Source organism: Papaver somniferum, chromosome 9, assembly GCF_003573695.1.
Source record: "Papaver somniferum cultivar HN1 chromosome 9, ASM357369v1, whole genome shotgun sequence".
Lineage (NCBI taxonomy): Eukaryota > Viridiplantae > Streptophyta > Magnoliopsida > Ranunculales > Papaveraceae > Papaver > Papaver somniferum.
Window position 1 is genome coordinate 24,855,716 of NC_039366.1, and position 16,037 is coordinate 24,871,752.

General features: G+C 36.4%; 1 protein-coding gene and 1 pseudogene across 2 annotated transcripts; both read left to right on the plus strand.

The window, feature by feature from the left end:
* Positions 1-271: 271 nt before the first annotated feature.
* LOC113311608 lies at positions 272-11,833 on the plus strand (annotated as a pseudogene).
* LOC113310430 (beta-glucosidase 22-like) lies at positions 11,472-15,549 on the plus strand. Of its 2 annotated transcripts, XM_026559115.1 has the most exons (13): positions 11,474-12,320; positions 12,415-12,478; positions 12,928-12,986; positions 13,071-13,146; positions 13,262-13,333; positions 13,437-13,524; positions 13,637-13,895; positions 13,972-14,087; positions 14,162-14,382; positions 14,468-14,502; positions 14,586-14,673; positions 14,886-14,985; positions 15,173-15,549. In XM_026559115.1, exons 1-13 carry the CDS (start codon positions 12,159-12,161, stop codon positions 15,411-15,413), a joined length of 1,581 nt encoding a protein of 526 aa, XP_026414900.1. In that variant the 5' UTR covers positions 11,474-12,158; the 3' UTR covers positions 15,414-15,549. The 2 variants fall into 2 exon arrangements, with proteins under 2 accessions (XP_026414901.1, XP_026414900.1); XM_026559116.1 differs by lacking the exon at positions 14,468-14,502 and having other exon boundaries at positions 11,472-12,320; positions 14,162-14,405.
* The last annotated feature ends 488 nt before the right edge of the window (positions 15,550-16,037 follow it).

A 16,037-nucleotide genomic window follows, 5' to 3' on the forward strand; every position in this document is an offset into this window, starting at 1 on the left:
TTTATTTAGCATGCAGCTTCTTGAATTTCATAGCAGTGCAAACAGTTTTTGAATGTAAAGCAAATGCTTTGGTGGTCCTCTAAATACCATTTGTTTTAAGAAGCATGACCCATTTTGGATTCCTCTTGTTATTTGTCATGTTGCGCAAAGATAGCGTCTTTCTGTTGGTGATTTTGTAGCCAGAGAATAATAAAGTAACCATATCATCAAGATAAGAGACAGCATATACGAATTTATTGAGAGTACTGGAAGATAGAGTAGAGAAAGAGAGATGAGAAGGATGTTATGTACATTTTCTTCGTTTTGGTCTCTATTTATCATTCTTCTTTTGGTATGTTCTCTGGGATTTTGTAGTGGTCAAAATGAGAATGGGTTCAGCAGAAATGATTTCCCACCAAACTTTATTTTTGGTGCAGGAAGCTCAGCTTATCAGGTAGCTTTCTTTTATTAACATATGACGTTTTATTTAAGTTCAAGGGTTACAAATTTTAGGAGTGTAACATTCCCTGTCTTTACAATCGGGTAAATAAAACATTAGCATAACTAATTTTCAATTATAAGCATTAACTTCTGACCATCTTGTTCGATTAGACCTTATCTCCTTGTTAGCCTGGGTGTCGTTGCGAACTTTGATTCCAGTTACCTGCATAGTTTCGTCACAATCTTGTTCATTTTCGGGTTCAGGTGTGTGAATACTTGTTAAAATACTCCATCAAATTGTTGAAAATGAAAATTAGGATGGTTTTAGGTTAAAGGAGCTGTAAATGAGGATGGAAGAACTCCTAGCATCTGGGATACCTATTCTCATTCTGGTTAGTCTCTCTCTCCTTGTGTTAGAAGAAGGATATGCCCATTTTTTGTATGTCCTTGACATTGCTGTATCAATGTAATATCCTCATGAAAATTTTACTATAACGAAGACAGTCAAAACATGGATTGTAGTCCCATTGGGTTAGTGCAATACATAAACAGTCTAAGCGGCCCAAATCCATGGATTTTACCCGAACCAATCCGCATTTTGACGTGTGGATATCCAATCTGTTCTCGGCGGATTGTACACGGTTAAAATTTTGAAAACGGTCATTTTTACGGGTTGGACGCGGATGTGACATCACCCATCCATTGGACACCTGACCCTAAAAATAATGTTAGCATCATAGATATATGAAGATTATTATGGAAAATTGGTAGATAATATATATAGTTTGGTATTGAGAAGTATCAAAGATCCTGATATTCCCAAATTATCAATTTTGGATTGATCGGAGGTCTTCATATCAATATACACTATAATTTTGGTTGTTCATAAACCATTTTGTTACTCTTATTATACTAATTACTTATATTTTAGTAATCTAAGTTTTAACTAAATTATATATTCGTTATTTATCCGTTTTGCTACAAAAAATAAATAAATCATTTATCCGTTTTGGTTTATAATTTTTTTAGATTCGCAAATCCATTCGTATCCAATCCACTTAACCAGGGTTGTAACATCTGACAAGTAACGAGTTGGACGTGGGTGAAAATCTCAAATCCATTTAGATGAATTGGACGCCGGTGATACCAAATACGCATTGTTCACCCCTACTTTTTCTAGACTTCTAATTCGTAAATTGATGTTCAGAAAATAATATGAGTGAAAACTACGGGGAGACCCATTTTTCAGATTTCCCCAACTGTGAAATCCATGCCCAAAAATCTGAAGGCGCGCACCCATTGTTTAGGAAAATATTATTCTCAAACCCATAGTTTAGAAAATTCTGTTTTTTTTTTCTTCTTCTTCTTCATCTTTTATTCCTTTCCTTCTTCCTCTCCACAATACCGAGTAAAACTATAACATTGGCAAATCCATCCCTAGAAATCAAATTAGTCAATATGAATAGTTAGTCCTACACTGTCTGAAACCAAGAGAAGAATGACGACACCTAAAATTCAGAAAAAGGGAGAGATTCATGGGGTTGTGGGAATTGATTTCGAATTTAAGATTGAGAAGAACAGATGGGTTTGAATCAGATCGAGAAGGTGATTCTTGTGTTGTTTTCCGGCGATTAGGGATTAACGATGAGTACCAAGTTGATGAAATTGGGGATGGTGTTGATACTGATGCCCTGTAAATTGTTGAGTTCTCAAAAAATCTGGTATGTGGATCTGGAATTGGAATCGAAATTGGGATTTGTTGTTGTTGCTCCGGTGGTGGTTGTTCATCGGCTACCACGGATCCATTAGTAGAAGAACGAAATAAATTTGATAAAATACTGAATCTGTATGTTTTTTTTTAGAGTCTGGGAAGTCATTTGAAGACGCTGAATATATCTCATAATCGTTATATTCCATCCAACATCGGTAATTTTGGGTCACTGCAAAATCTTGATCTTTCATTCAATAACTTCTCTAGTGAAATCCCTGAATCTATTAGCTCATTGTTGAATTTACAATTTCTTAGAATGAATCAGAATGGGTTCTCTGGGAGACTCCCACATGGGATTCTAAAGTGTGAAAATGTAGTTTCAATTGATATTTCAGTAAATGGGATTAGTGGGTCTCTTCGCGATGGTTTTGGGTCTCTTCTCGACTGCTTGTTGTCACTATTTGTAAGGAGCTCAAGGTGCTTATTGGCATTTAATTAAACAACAAAGAAAGTTTCATAAGGGAGATCTCAGCAGATGTGGTAATGTTGCCGGAGATTGAAGAGTCTGATTTTTTTCCGAGATATAGATGGGAGTTAGTCAAGTTGGTGGCTAGTTATGCACAACATGACTGCATAACATGTCATGCAGTCGAGAAAACGTTTGCATAATCTTTCATGCACCAAGAAAATGGCTGCATAATACATTATGCATCAAAAAATATGGCTGCATAATGCATTATGCATCAATTTTTTCTGTATCCACTAAAATCAACCAAAACAGTGGCTACATAACTTGTCATAGATGCATAACTTGTTATGCAGTCGAGAAAATGCATGCATAACCTGATATGCATCCAAGATATTGCTGCATAATGCATTATGCATCGAGAAAATTGTTGTACAATCTTTTATGCATCGAGAAAATAGATGCATAACCAGATATGCATCCGTAAATATGGGTGAATACTACATTATCCATCAATTTTTTTTATGTACACACTAAAATCAACCAAAACAATGGTTACATAACTTGTATAGATGCATAACTTTGTTATGCAGATGCATAATTTTTTATGCAGTGGAGAAAATGGTTGCATAATTCGTTATGCGTCTGCAGAATGTGTTATGCATCTTTTTTGGTGGTTGCATAATGGTTATGTATCAAGTTTTCCAAAATTTTGCCTAAAATGATGATCATCTCCGATTTTTTCGTGAAAAAACAAAAATTTGATATTCTTGTTTGTACTCGTTGCATAGGTCTCTTAAAAAGATTTCCAACGATATAAATTTTTTAAAATTCCAAGGCGCGGATTTTTAGATATGTTATATCCAAGCTGCGTTGCCAATTATACCCTTGATGCATAACCAGTCATGCGAATGCATAATCCGTCATGCAGACGTTTTTAATAATTTCAGATAACTATGGGTGTCACGGTACCCAAAATTAATTGTGGGCCTGACAATGAGAATATTATTTATTTTGGGTCTCCCCCTAATTTTCCCAAATAATAATGCAACAAATGCTATTTGACTCCCTCTTTTCCACCTCCTTATTCACCTCCCTTCAATCTCAACCACACATCCAGATTAGATTCACATTCAGGTACTGGTAGGGTTCACCTTCCCTAAATGTGGGGTTTAGATTATAGGGAGGTGGAAATGAGGGAGCCAAATAGCACTACCGAATATAAACCAATTTATAAACCAATTTTTAGAAAAAAGTTCAAGATTTTTAGCTTTAAAAAGAAACACAATTTTAAATTTCAGGAAAATTATCGAACAACAACAATGCGGACATAGTCGTCGATCAATTCCACAGATATAAGGTTTGTAATTCTGTTTTTAGAAGTTGAAGCTCAGCTTCTTAATTTAGCCATACCAATGTAATTTTTCTTGTTCGTTACAGGAAGATGTTAAACTCATGAAGGATACAGGTTTAGATGCCTACAGATTTTTCATCTCATGGCCAAGGCTTAAACCAAGTATGATCCTACTATCTAACTCATTTTATTTTTGTACGCATTTACAACAAAAATGAAATGTTTCCTTAGAAAGGTTATATACATCATTACTTTAACCACGCTTATGCAGATGGAAGAGGACCTGTGAATCCTAAGGGTGTGGAATACTATAACAACCTCATCAATGAACTTTTCAGCCATGGTACGACCTTAGATCATTTTGAATTCAGAGGATGGTTCATGATTATTCCGGCATCAGTTACTTATATATATTACTTTATGTTGGATTAGGAATTCAAGCGCATGTTACACTTTTTCATTATGATCTTCCTCAGACTCTCGAAGATGAATATGGAGGATGGTTGAGCCGAAAGATTATGTAGAACTCTAACCCCATCTTAATCTAATACACGTATCTAACTTTACCTTATTGAGTATTCCACTGATACTTGAATAATGCTATTTTGGTGTAAAATGACTCAGAAAGGACTTCACATCATATGCGGATGTGTGCTTTAAAGAATTTGGTGATAGAGTTTCGACATGGACAACAATGAATGAGGCTAATGTGCTTGCTTTTGCTTCCTATGGCACGGGAGTTCTGCCGCCGCAGAGGTGCTCTTTTCCATTTGGGGTCCGTAATTGTACATGTGGTAACTCCACAACAGAGTCGTATATTGTTACCCATAACTGTTTGCTAGCTCATGCATCAGCTGCAAGATTATATAAGAACAAATACCAGGTATGAATGACCTCGCGTCAGATGTCTTTATCATATATCAATTTTCGTTATTATTTGATATATATCATAAGCTATGCAGGATAAACAATATGGACATATAGGATTCAACCTCTTCGGTTATGGGTTCACTCCTGTCACAAATAAGATATTTCAGCAACTCGAAGGGCCAATGATTTCTATTTGGGTTGGTAAGTCTCACCTACAGATAATAAACATGAGGCCGAGTTTTTCAATCATAACATATTAAAGCTATGTCTAGTTTCAGGTTTGCTAGTCCTTTTTTTTTGGTGACTATCCTGAATCAATGAAGAGAATTGTTGGCTCGAGACTTCCTTCTTTCACTTCATATGAATCAAAACTAGTTAAGGGCTCATGTGATTTCTTTGGAGTGAACCACTATGCATCGATGCAAGTAAAAGATAAGCCGGAGAATCTACTGATCCAACAACGAGATTGGAATTTGGATACGGTTGTCCAATACATATGTACGTTGATCTGGTTTATATTGGCAAAACTAAAAAAATTATTATCTTCTTCTATTAGAAATTTGGAACAGTTTCCTCTCTCATTTGCCTTGAAACTTGTAAGGAGACTAACCAAAAGCTTTATGTTTTCAACATGTTACTTGTATTGCAGATAATTGGTCTGAAAATGTATTGCCTGCTGAAGTAAGGAAGAAAACATTTTTCGACTTTATTCTACAGAGTTAATATGTAAAAAAAAATTAACTTCTGTGATGTTTTCCTGCTGATTCAGTTGCCTATTACACCATCAGGGCTGCAAGAAGTTCTGGAGTATTTTAAGCAATTCTATGGAAACCCCCTCATGTATATTCATGAAAATGGTATTCCTTCCTCCAAGTTCATCTTCCCATTGTCTTTATTATAGCCTTAGCTTCCCATAGTAACATCCACATCCATTCACCAAGTAAATAGTGATATTGATTATCCGTTCTCCCGAGTTCACATGATTATTAATTGATAGTTATAGAAGAAAAAAAAATCCAAAAGCGTGTTCTCGAACCATGGTTAAAGAAAGGTAATCTTTTAGGATCAATTTTTTGTTTTTATCATTTATCTCTTGTACAGGTCAAAGGCTGTTAAGCGCACCGCGTGAAACGTCAATGAACGACACATCGAGGGTGAATTACTTGAAAGGTTACATTGGAGGTTTGCTTGATGCAGTGAGGTACTAACTTACTGCACTCTCTATCTACTTTCCGCTTTAAGCTCAAAGTCACAATCAAACATAGGCATAAAATTTCAAAGAGCAATTAGATATTATGTAAGTTTTCAAGTTAGGTTTATCATATTTGTATTGCATATAAAAGTAGATTAAGGGGTCTTTCGTTAAATTCGCATTTCAATCAAAAACTTTCTTTTAAAAAGGATTTTAATCTGTACCTCCCAGTTACAGACTTGAGAAAGAAATACATTATTATGATTGTCTTGATGTCTTCCATTTCCTTCATAATTCTTACTTACCATTATAATTTTTTGGATCAGGAACGGATCCAACACAAAAGGGTACTTCATGTGGAGTTTCATTGACTCATTCGAATTGTTAGATGGATACACTTAAAATTTTGGCCTTTACTATGTGGATATGATCAATGACCCGGAGTTAAAGAGATACCCAAAGCTTTCAGCACATTGGTATTCAAATTTTCTCAAGGGAGGGGACAAAATAACTGGCACTCTTTCTCCGCCAATAAATGAAATTTCTTATTTTTCACAGTAGAAAGTTGATTTTTTTTCACATGTAAAATAATGAAATTCTTGTTTAAGTTTTTTGCAAAAGAGTAAAACATAAAAGAGACAAAAGAAAAAGAGAATCAGATATGTTTCTCATTCATTGTGCTTCTCATTAAATACATGTAGAGGATAGCTACTCCCATTACATGTGTAATTAGTAGAAGAGAAAAGACAACAAGTGTTAAGCATGAAGGAGGCATGTGCATGCACTATGACACATATAGGTAGTGGTCAGACACATGTCACTATAACAATTCTAAGTAATATTTTTAATTTGTAAGCCATGAAAGACTGGAGAGAGTTAAAATTTTATCAGAACATGGGCTATTTAGCCAAAAAGATACCTTTTCTGGGTCAAATGAACGGGTAAACATTCCGTCTGGGCCAAATGGACAAAGAATATTTTTAATGGGAATAGACTAAATTACCCTTACCTTTCTTCTCCCTCTCTAGATAATATCGATCTCCCTCTCCACGATCTTAAAAACATTTCTGCAACTGCTCTCCACTATTTCCGTAACTTTCTTCTTCTGCTCTCGATCTTCTCTTTCTCCACCACCACCATCATCAACTATAACCACATCTACCACCATCACCATCGACAATAACTACAACCACCACTATCATCATCTACAACAACTACAACCAACACCACCACCTTCCTCCACCACCACAAACATCGACATCATCGTCAATATTGATATCACCACCACCAAAAAACACCGGTAACCCTAATTAAATGGAGAGTTCAAATTCAAACCAAAATTAGGGTTTTCTCTTCCATCCATTTTACTGGTAAGTTTCTCGATCCTAATCTTTTTTCATGATTTTATTATCAGAACTCATCAATTTCACACGAATTGATGTTATATTAACTACCTTAAGTTTCTGAAATGAATCATTTTTATTAGTGAAATTTCATTCTGCTTTTTACTTCTTGTGTAAAGACGGATGGAACTGATGTCTAGGCGTTAACTACCTTAACTCTCTCGATTTTCTGTTTTATCTTCTGTTTTCCCATACATGTTAAGAGAAATTCTTCCAAACAATCATAGCATCCTGGTTAGTTCATTTGTCGCCTTTTTGATCCACAGTGAAGCAAGTCTAGGCGTTCTTTTCATACCATCCTTGTGAAATAAAACTTGATTCAGTAATGGTGGGGGTTGTGTCGATGATTGAGTTCGTTCAGAAATGATGGTGATGATGAAATTAGCGAATTAGTTTGTTTTGAAATTGGTTTCATCAGATGATTGATAGTAACATGAAATTGGTTTCATCTAGTTCTGGATTGACCTTAAATTGTTTTTATCCATGTTATACTAGGATGAAACCAATATCATTCTGTTTTGGATTGACCTGAAATTGTTTTCATCCATGTTATACTAGGATGAAACTGGTTTCATCTAGTTATAGACTGTGATATAACTTAATTTCGTCAAAATACTCAGGATGAAACCAATTTCATCTAGTTGTATTCTGGATTGACCTGAAATTGTTTTTATCCATGTTATACTAGGATGAAACCAATATAATCGTGTTTTGTTGACATGAAATTGTTTTTATCCATGTTATACTAGGATGAAACTAGTTTCATCTAGTTATAGACTGTGATATGATTGTATTTTCGTCAAAATACTCAGGATGAAACCAATTTCATATAGATTACTCATTGACATAACTTAATTTCGTCAAAATACTCAGGATGAGACCAATTTCATCTAGTTGTAGTTCTAAATTGACCTGAAATTGTTTTTATCCATGTTATACTAGGATGAAACCAATATAATCCTGTGTTGGATTGACCTGAAATTATTTTCATCAATGTTATACTAGGATGAAACTGGTTTCATCTAGTTATAGACTGTGATATAATTGTATTTTCGTCAAAATACTCGGGATGAAACCAATTTCATCTATTTGTAGTTCTGGATTAACCTAAAATTATTTTCATCCACGTTATACTAGGATGAAACTAGTTTCATCTAGTTATAGACTTCCATTGAAATTATTTTCATCAATATTAGCTCTTGCTTTGGCTGCTGGATGTGCTGTTATACTGAAGCCCTCGAAGCTGGCATATGTGTAAGGTTTTTCATTGTGTTTTCATAGATTTCCATTGTTTTAAGTTTTTACAGTATTTCCCTCAAACTTTTATTTTCGGGACTTATTTGGAGTTGGGACAGGTTGAACATTTTAACTAGATTGGGCACTGAAGCCGGTGCTCCTTTGACATGTCATCCACATGCGTACAAGGTTCTGTTCTGCATTAGTATTTGATTTTTTATCTCAGCATCTCTGGTATTATTGATTTCATGTTGAATAAGCACTAAGAAAATATGTCCCTCAACCAGGTTGCATTTACTGGAAGCTCTGCAACTGTTTCTAAGGTGATAGCCTCTGTAGATTAACTGGTTAAGGTATGTTATAATGACATAGTTTTTTAACAATTGTTAGTTTAAGCGTCACTTTTCCAAAGAATGAAAAATTACACGGTTAGAATCTGTTATTCCATTTCTCACTGCAGTCCACTTGTTTAATTCTTTGTTTCAAGCAGTGATCTTATAATAATGTAATGATGACATTTGCAGATTTATGCAGTTTCGATAACCATCATGATTGTGCTTGGTTTTGTGCTTCTTTCATTGATCTGGAAATAAATATGATTTCCCACCTTTCATGGTTCTGGAAATAGCTATACTGAATTATGGTAAGGCTTCATCCCTGTAGAACCTGTATACGAAAGAAATTATCTAGTATTCCCTTGACGCTTGAGTGGATCTGGTTCCTTCTTTAAGGTACCATTATGACGATATCCAAAGACTGTGTAAATCCTGTGTGATGAAATGAATCCGAGATGGAGCTGAAATTATAGGTGATAGAAATGTAGATGTTGATGTATTAGGTGATGGAAGAGTTGGAAAGGATAGGATGGTTAGTGCTGAGCCAATCCGAGGAATGCAATGGTGGTGATTTGAGCTAAGATTGCAGATTATGGATCTGATGCTAGTTGGAGTTAGAGAAGAACATGTTGAAGGAGCCGTGGATGGAGTTATGAAATGAAGTTGTAGCGGCGAGATTGGATTGAGCTTGGTTGAAGTTGAACCGTAGATGGAGTTATGAAATGAAGTTCATAGGTATGATGTTTCTCCTGTGGTTGCTCTCTACTTTTACACCAAAGAATAATGTTCACAAAAAGGTAAGAAGAGTTGTTTCTCAAGTTGTTGCAAAATCATGTGGTGTATCTTGTTGTTGGCTCAGCCAATGTTGCGGTGACTACGGCTGTGGCTGCTTTAACAAAATCTCATGCAACAAGTGTTTTTGTGCTTTTCCAACATGAAAATCATGCACCCGTTGTTGTTCTTGCTTCAAATGTGCCTCACGTTCTTGATTTCAATGTCCTACCTTGAAATCTTATAGTTGTTTTAGCTGTAAAAACATATGTTGTAATCCTGAAAACTTCTAGTCGTTTTAGTTGGGTTAATGTTGTTGCTGGTGATGGCAGTGGATGAGAAATGAGTTTCTTGTGAATCTGATGTGTGGTCACCGGTAATGCAATAACAGGTTGCTGTCAGAGATGGTTGTGAAGAGCAGTAGAAGAGAGTATAAAGCTCAGGTAGTTGTTGGCTGGCTGAGTAGATGAATACTGTGCTGTTAACATGAAATTGAAACTGTAGTCTATGTTTTACTGAGATAGTGACTATGTTGCAGGTTGAGATTGCAGATGAACTAGTGGTGCTAGTGAAACATGAGCTGGTGAAGTTTTGCTTGACTGATAGATTGCAGGTTTGATTGATTTGTGGAGTTTGCAAGGGAGCTACAGAATGATTTGAAGATAATCAGCTGATTCTGTATTGTTTGCTCATGGAGTGTAGTGTGAGTTGCAGGTGGACATGATATAAAAAGGGTGTTGATGTTTGTATGATACTGCGGTTGAAGAATTAGTCTTGTTGTTGTGTGAAATGGAATGATATTTGTTTAAGAGATATTTTAGGTAGAACGTTTGTTTTTTCTTTTTTTTCCTGGGTCAAATGTCCAAATTGGAGAATTGAACAGTATTTTTCTGTTTAATGTCCATATAAAAAATATCAAAACCTAGCAGTCCATTTCACCCAGAAATTATTGGTTTTGGTCTTTTTAACCAATTTTGTGAAATTTTATCGAAGGAAAAATGAAAACAGTCCGGCCCAATTCCTCCAGAGTCCAGACACACTGAATAGACCCTTGCCGCTCTCTTGACCAGTTTGCGATAATAATAACAGACAGTAGGGGTGTGCAACGGACGGACGGTTGCGGATTAGGGGTCATCCGCAACCAAACCGTCAAAGCTGCGGATTTGAAAAATCAAACCGTGACCGGCCCAATCATCCGCGGATTTTACATCCGCGGATCCGCGGATTGTGCGGTCCGGTTGCTGATTAACCGCAGATTAAGGATAAAAAAAAAAAAAAAAAAAAGAGATCTGGGCCTGTCTTTGACATCGTGTTTTTAGTTGGTAGTCGTTACTACCGTTGCGTAAAGCCTAGTGGAAGCTCATTTAAGCTTTTACTTTACTATTGAATTGAATTGGAAGCCTAGTGGAAGCTCATTTAAGCCTAGTGGAAGCCAATGCTATTGAATTGGGGTCTGGGCCTGTCTTATGTTATAAGGTTTTACTTTACTAACCTACGGTGCGGGTAATCCGCGGTTTTCAATATTCAACCGCACCCAAACCGCTAAAACGTGCGGATTTGAGAATCCCACCCGTATCCGGCCCATACGTTTTGCGGTTTGGGTGAAATCCGCAATTTTGCGGACGGATACGGGTCAAATCCGCGGTTCCGGTTTTTATGCTCACCCCTAACAGACAGACTTCCTTTGGTCTCTTGTTTGCTAACTGGTCAAGAGATGAATCATAAATTAAGAGTTATTAGATTTGAAACATGATGTAGAAGATAATGGAAGTGCTGAAGGAACTACAATCGTTGAGCAATCTGGAGTTTTCGCATCAGATGGGATTCGGTACCGGAATTCGACAGCGATAATGACAACAGCAGTTGGGGAGATGAAGATTTCTAAGGGACGGCAAGGACCAGAAGCGCAGAATCATGTAAGGTTTATATTGCGGCTTAAGGAAGTTGGAACTGATGTTTTAATTACTGCATATGAACCGTTTGTGATAAATCCTCTTAGTGAAAGTGCAAATTCTGTTGGAGCTCCCTGCGGTGCTAACTTGAAAGTCCGTGACTGGAACCTTTTCGCTGCTTGAAGCTTGAAAAGGTTTGGAATTTAGGGAACTGCCGAACTTATTTTTCTTTATTTTGCTTGCAATTTCTTAGTAGTGCAAACAGTTCTGGAATGTAAAGCAAATGCTTTGGCGGTCCTCTAAATATAATTTGTTTTCTTTTGAGAAGAAGCAGAACCCATTTTGGATTTTCTCGTGATTTGTCATGTTGCACGAAAATAGCATCTTTGTGTTGGTGATTTTGTAGCCAGAGAATAGTAAAGTAACTACATGAAGATAAGAGGCAATATATATATATATATATATAAGATTTAATGAGAGTACTGAAAGACTGAGTAGAGAAAGAGAGATGAGAAGGGTGTTATGTACGTTTTCATCATTTTGGTCTCTAGTTATCATTCTTCTTCTTGTAAGTTCTCTGGAATTTTGTATTGGTCAGAATGAGAATGGGTTCAGCAGAAGTGATTTCCCACCAAACTTTATCTTTGGTGCAGGAAGCTCAGCTTATCAGGTACCTTTATAAGCATACATATGACTTCAACCATTTATTGACCAGAAATTTTGTACTTGACCAGAATTGTTGGAAATGAAACTGAAAATTTTAGGTTGAAGGCGCTGTGAATGAGGATGGAAGAACTCCTAGCATATGGGATACGTATTCTCATTCTGGTTAGTCTCTCTCTCTCTCTCTCTCTCTCTCTCTTCATGTTCTAGAAGGATTTGCAAGAAGAGGAATGGTGCTTCCATTTTTTTTCAAGGGAGGCACCATGAGTAGAGTTTATTATAAGAGCTTTCCAATTCAACTTTACAAATTCACCAAGTTCGCAACCTTCAATGAGAATGTCAAGTCGAGTCCTCGACACTGTTGTAACATTTTAGTATCCTCATGAAAAAATATTAATGGAGACAACCAAAACATGAATTGTAGTCCCATAGGATTCGGGCAAATACAAAAACAGTCTAAGCCCATGACCAAAATTTGTGTTTTTAACTTTTTCTAGACTTCTGATTCATGAATTGATAATTAGCATGAAAAATTAATGAAATAATACATTTGAAGTCTGTTGAACTTTTTTCTGAAGATATTTTGGCTGTAAACATAAATTTAAAAATTTCAGGAAAATTACCGAACAACGTTAACGGGGACATAGCCGCCGATCAATATCACAGATATAAGGTTTGTAATGCCTGCTTTTAGAAATTGAAAGAACTTAGATTCTTAATTTATCCATACCAATGTGATTTTTCTTATTCGTTGCAGGAAGATGTTAAACTCATGAAGGATACAGGTCTAGATGCCTACAGATTTTCCATCTCATGGCCAAGGCTTATACCAAGTATGATCCTAATAGCTAACCCGTTTGTGATTTTCGTACTCATTTGCAACAAAAGAAACTGAAATGTTTCCTCAGAAAGGTTATATACATCATTTCGTTAAGTATGCTTATGCAGATGGAAGAGGACCTGTGAATCCTAGGGGTGTAGAGTACTATAACAACCTCATCAATGAACTTATCAGCCATGGTACGACCGTGTTGAGTTCCATTTCGAATTCAGAGGACAGTACCTTAGTTCATGATTATTTCTGCATCGGTTTACTTATACATATTACTTTATGTTTCATTAGGAATTGAAGCACATGTTACACTTTTTCATTATGATATTCCTCAGGCACTCCAAGACGAGTATGGAGGATGGTTGAGCCGAAAGATTGTGTACTTCTCTACCTCATCTTAGTTTAAGACATGTATTCTAGCCTTATAACTTCGCCTGATTGAGTACTCCAATGATACTTGGCTAATGCTATTTTGGCGTAAAATGACTCAGGAAAGACTTCACATCATACGCCCATGTGTGCTTTAAAGAATTTGGTGACAGAGTTTCGACATGGACAACGATGAATGAGGCTAATGTGCTTGCCTTTGCGTCCTACGGCATGGGAACTCTGCCGCCACAAAGGTGTTCTTCTCCATTTGGGGTCCGTAATTGTACAAGTGGTAACTCCACAACAGAGCCGTATATTGTTACCCATAACTGTTTGCTATCTCATGCATCAGCTGCAAGATTGTATAAGAACAAATACCAGGTATTTCCTGGCTTCCGATGTCTTCCTGACAAGTCCATTTTTGTCATAATTTTGAGATTTAGAGGTGGCAATGCAGGGTAAACAACATGGACTTATAGGATTTAACCTCTTCGGTTTTGGGTTCAGTCCTGTGACAAATTCTGCAGAAGATATTGCAGCAACACGAAGGGCCAATGATTTCTATTTGGGTTGGTAAGCCTCACTACAGATATAAACATAGGCCGAGCTTGGAAAGAACAATATGTTAAACCTATGTCTAATTTCAGGTTTGCTGGGCCTTTTGTTTTTGGTGACTATCCTGAACCAATGAAGAGAAATGTTGGCTCCAGACTTCCTTCTTTCACCCCATATGAAGCTAAACTAGTTAAGGGCTCATGTGACTTTTTTGGAGTGAATCATTATGCATCTCTGCAAACAAAGGACAATCCGCAAAGTCTACTAATCCAATCACGAGATTTTATTTTGGATATGGCTGTCAAGTTTATATGTAAGTTGATCTGGTTTATATTGGCAAAACTAGTAAGGAGACTAACCAAAAGCTTTATCTTTTCCGCTTGTCACTTGTATTGCAGCTAATTGGTCAGGAGAAGGTGTATTGCCTGCCGAAGTAAGGAAGAAAACATTGTTTAACTTCATTCTACAGAGTTAGTATGTCAATTTCTTAACTTCTACGATGTTGTCCTGATTCAGTTCCCTATTACACCATCGGGGCTGCAAGAAGTTCTGGAGTATTTTAAGCAATTCTATGGAAACCCCCTCATGTTTATTCATGAAAATGGTATTACTTCCTACAAGTTTATCTTCTCATTCTCTCTTTTGTAGCCTAATTAACTTCCCATAGTAACATCCACGGCCATCGTCCGTTCTCCCAATTTCACATGATTATTACTTGATAGTTATAGGGGAAAAAAAATGCTAAAAGCGTGTTCTCAAACTATGGTTAAAGTTAAGCTTTTCGGATCTAATTTTTATAATTTATCTCTTTTACAGGTCAAAGGCTGTTAAGCGCACCCCGTGAAACATCAATGAACGACACGTCGAGGGTGAATTACTTGAAAGGTTACATTGGAGGTTTGCTTGATGCAGTGAGGTACTAACTTACTGCATTGGTTGTGCTTTACCTATTTACTTTTCCCCTAATAAGCTCAGAAGTCTGAAACAAACAGAGAATCAAAATTTCAGATATATATTTTGCAACTTTTCAAGTAAAGCTAGTTAGATACACTCTTGTGATTGTGTTCCATTTTTTACTTACGATCATAATCTTTTTGGAGCAGGAACGGATCCAACACAAAAGGGTACTTCACATGGAGTTTCTTAGACTCATTCGAATTGTTAGACGGCTACACTTCAAATTTCGGCCTTTACTATGTGGATATGATCAATGACCCGGAGTTAAAGAGATACCCAAAGCTTTCAGCACATTGGTATTCAAATTTTCTCAAGGTCAAGGGAGGGAACAAAATAATCAGTACCATTTCGACGTCAACAGATGAAATTTCTCGTTTTTCACAGTAGAAAGTTGATTTTCCTTCATATTTAAAACAATAAAATTCTCTTGATAAGTAATATTTTTCATTTGTAAGCCATTGAGCACTGGAGTTAAATTTTATTGAAGGAAAAATGAAAAACAGTCTGGCCCACTTTCTCCCGACACACTGACTAGACCCTTGCCAATCTCTAATCAGCATTAAGCACCGGAGTGATCGACTAGTTTGCGATAATGTCCCTGAAGGAAATGTTGCTAAACCAGCGCAGAATCATGTTAAGGTTTATGTTGCTAATTTGATGTTTTTATTTACTGCATATGAACCGTTCGTGATAAATCCTCTTAGTGAAAGTGCAACTTCTCTTGGAGCTGGATTGGCTGTCTCTGCGGTGCAGTCTGGCTGTACAACAATGTAGACTCGTTGTTGTAAATTTCAAAGTCCATGACTGGAACCTTTTTGCTGCTTGAAGCTTGAAAGGGTTTGGAATTTAGGGAACTGTAGAACTTATTTTTTCATTCTGTAACTTTAAACTTGCAATTTCTCATAGTAGTACAAACAGTTTTGGAATGTAAAGCAAATGCTTTGGTGGTCCTTTAAATTCATTTGTTTTTCTACAAAGAAACATGACCCATTTTGGGTTCCTCTTGTAATC

Bases quoted from the DNA above. Each gene is read 5' to 3' on its own strand.
- LOC113310430 (XM_026559115.1), top strand. From the start codon at position 12,159: ATGAGAAGGGTGTTATGTACGTTTTCATCATTTTGGTCTCTAGTTATC. The intron at 12,321-12,414 runs GTACCTTTATAA...TGAAAATTTTAG, and splicing joins CAGGAAGCTCAGCTTATCAG to GTTGAAGGCGCTGTGAATGA. The intron at 14,383-14,467 runs GTAAGTTGATCT...CTTGTATTGCAG, and splicing joins TATGGCTGTCAAGTTTATAT to CTAATTGGTCAGGAGAAGGT.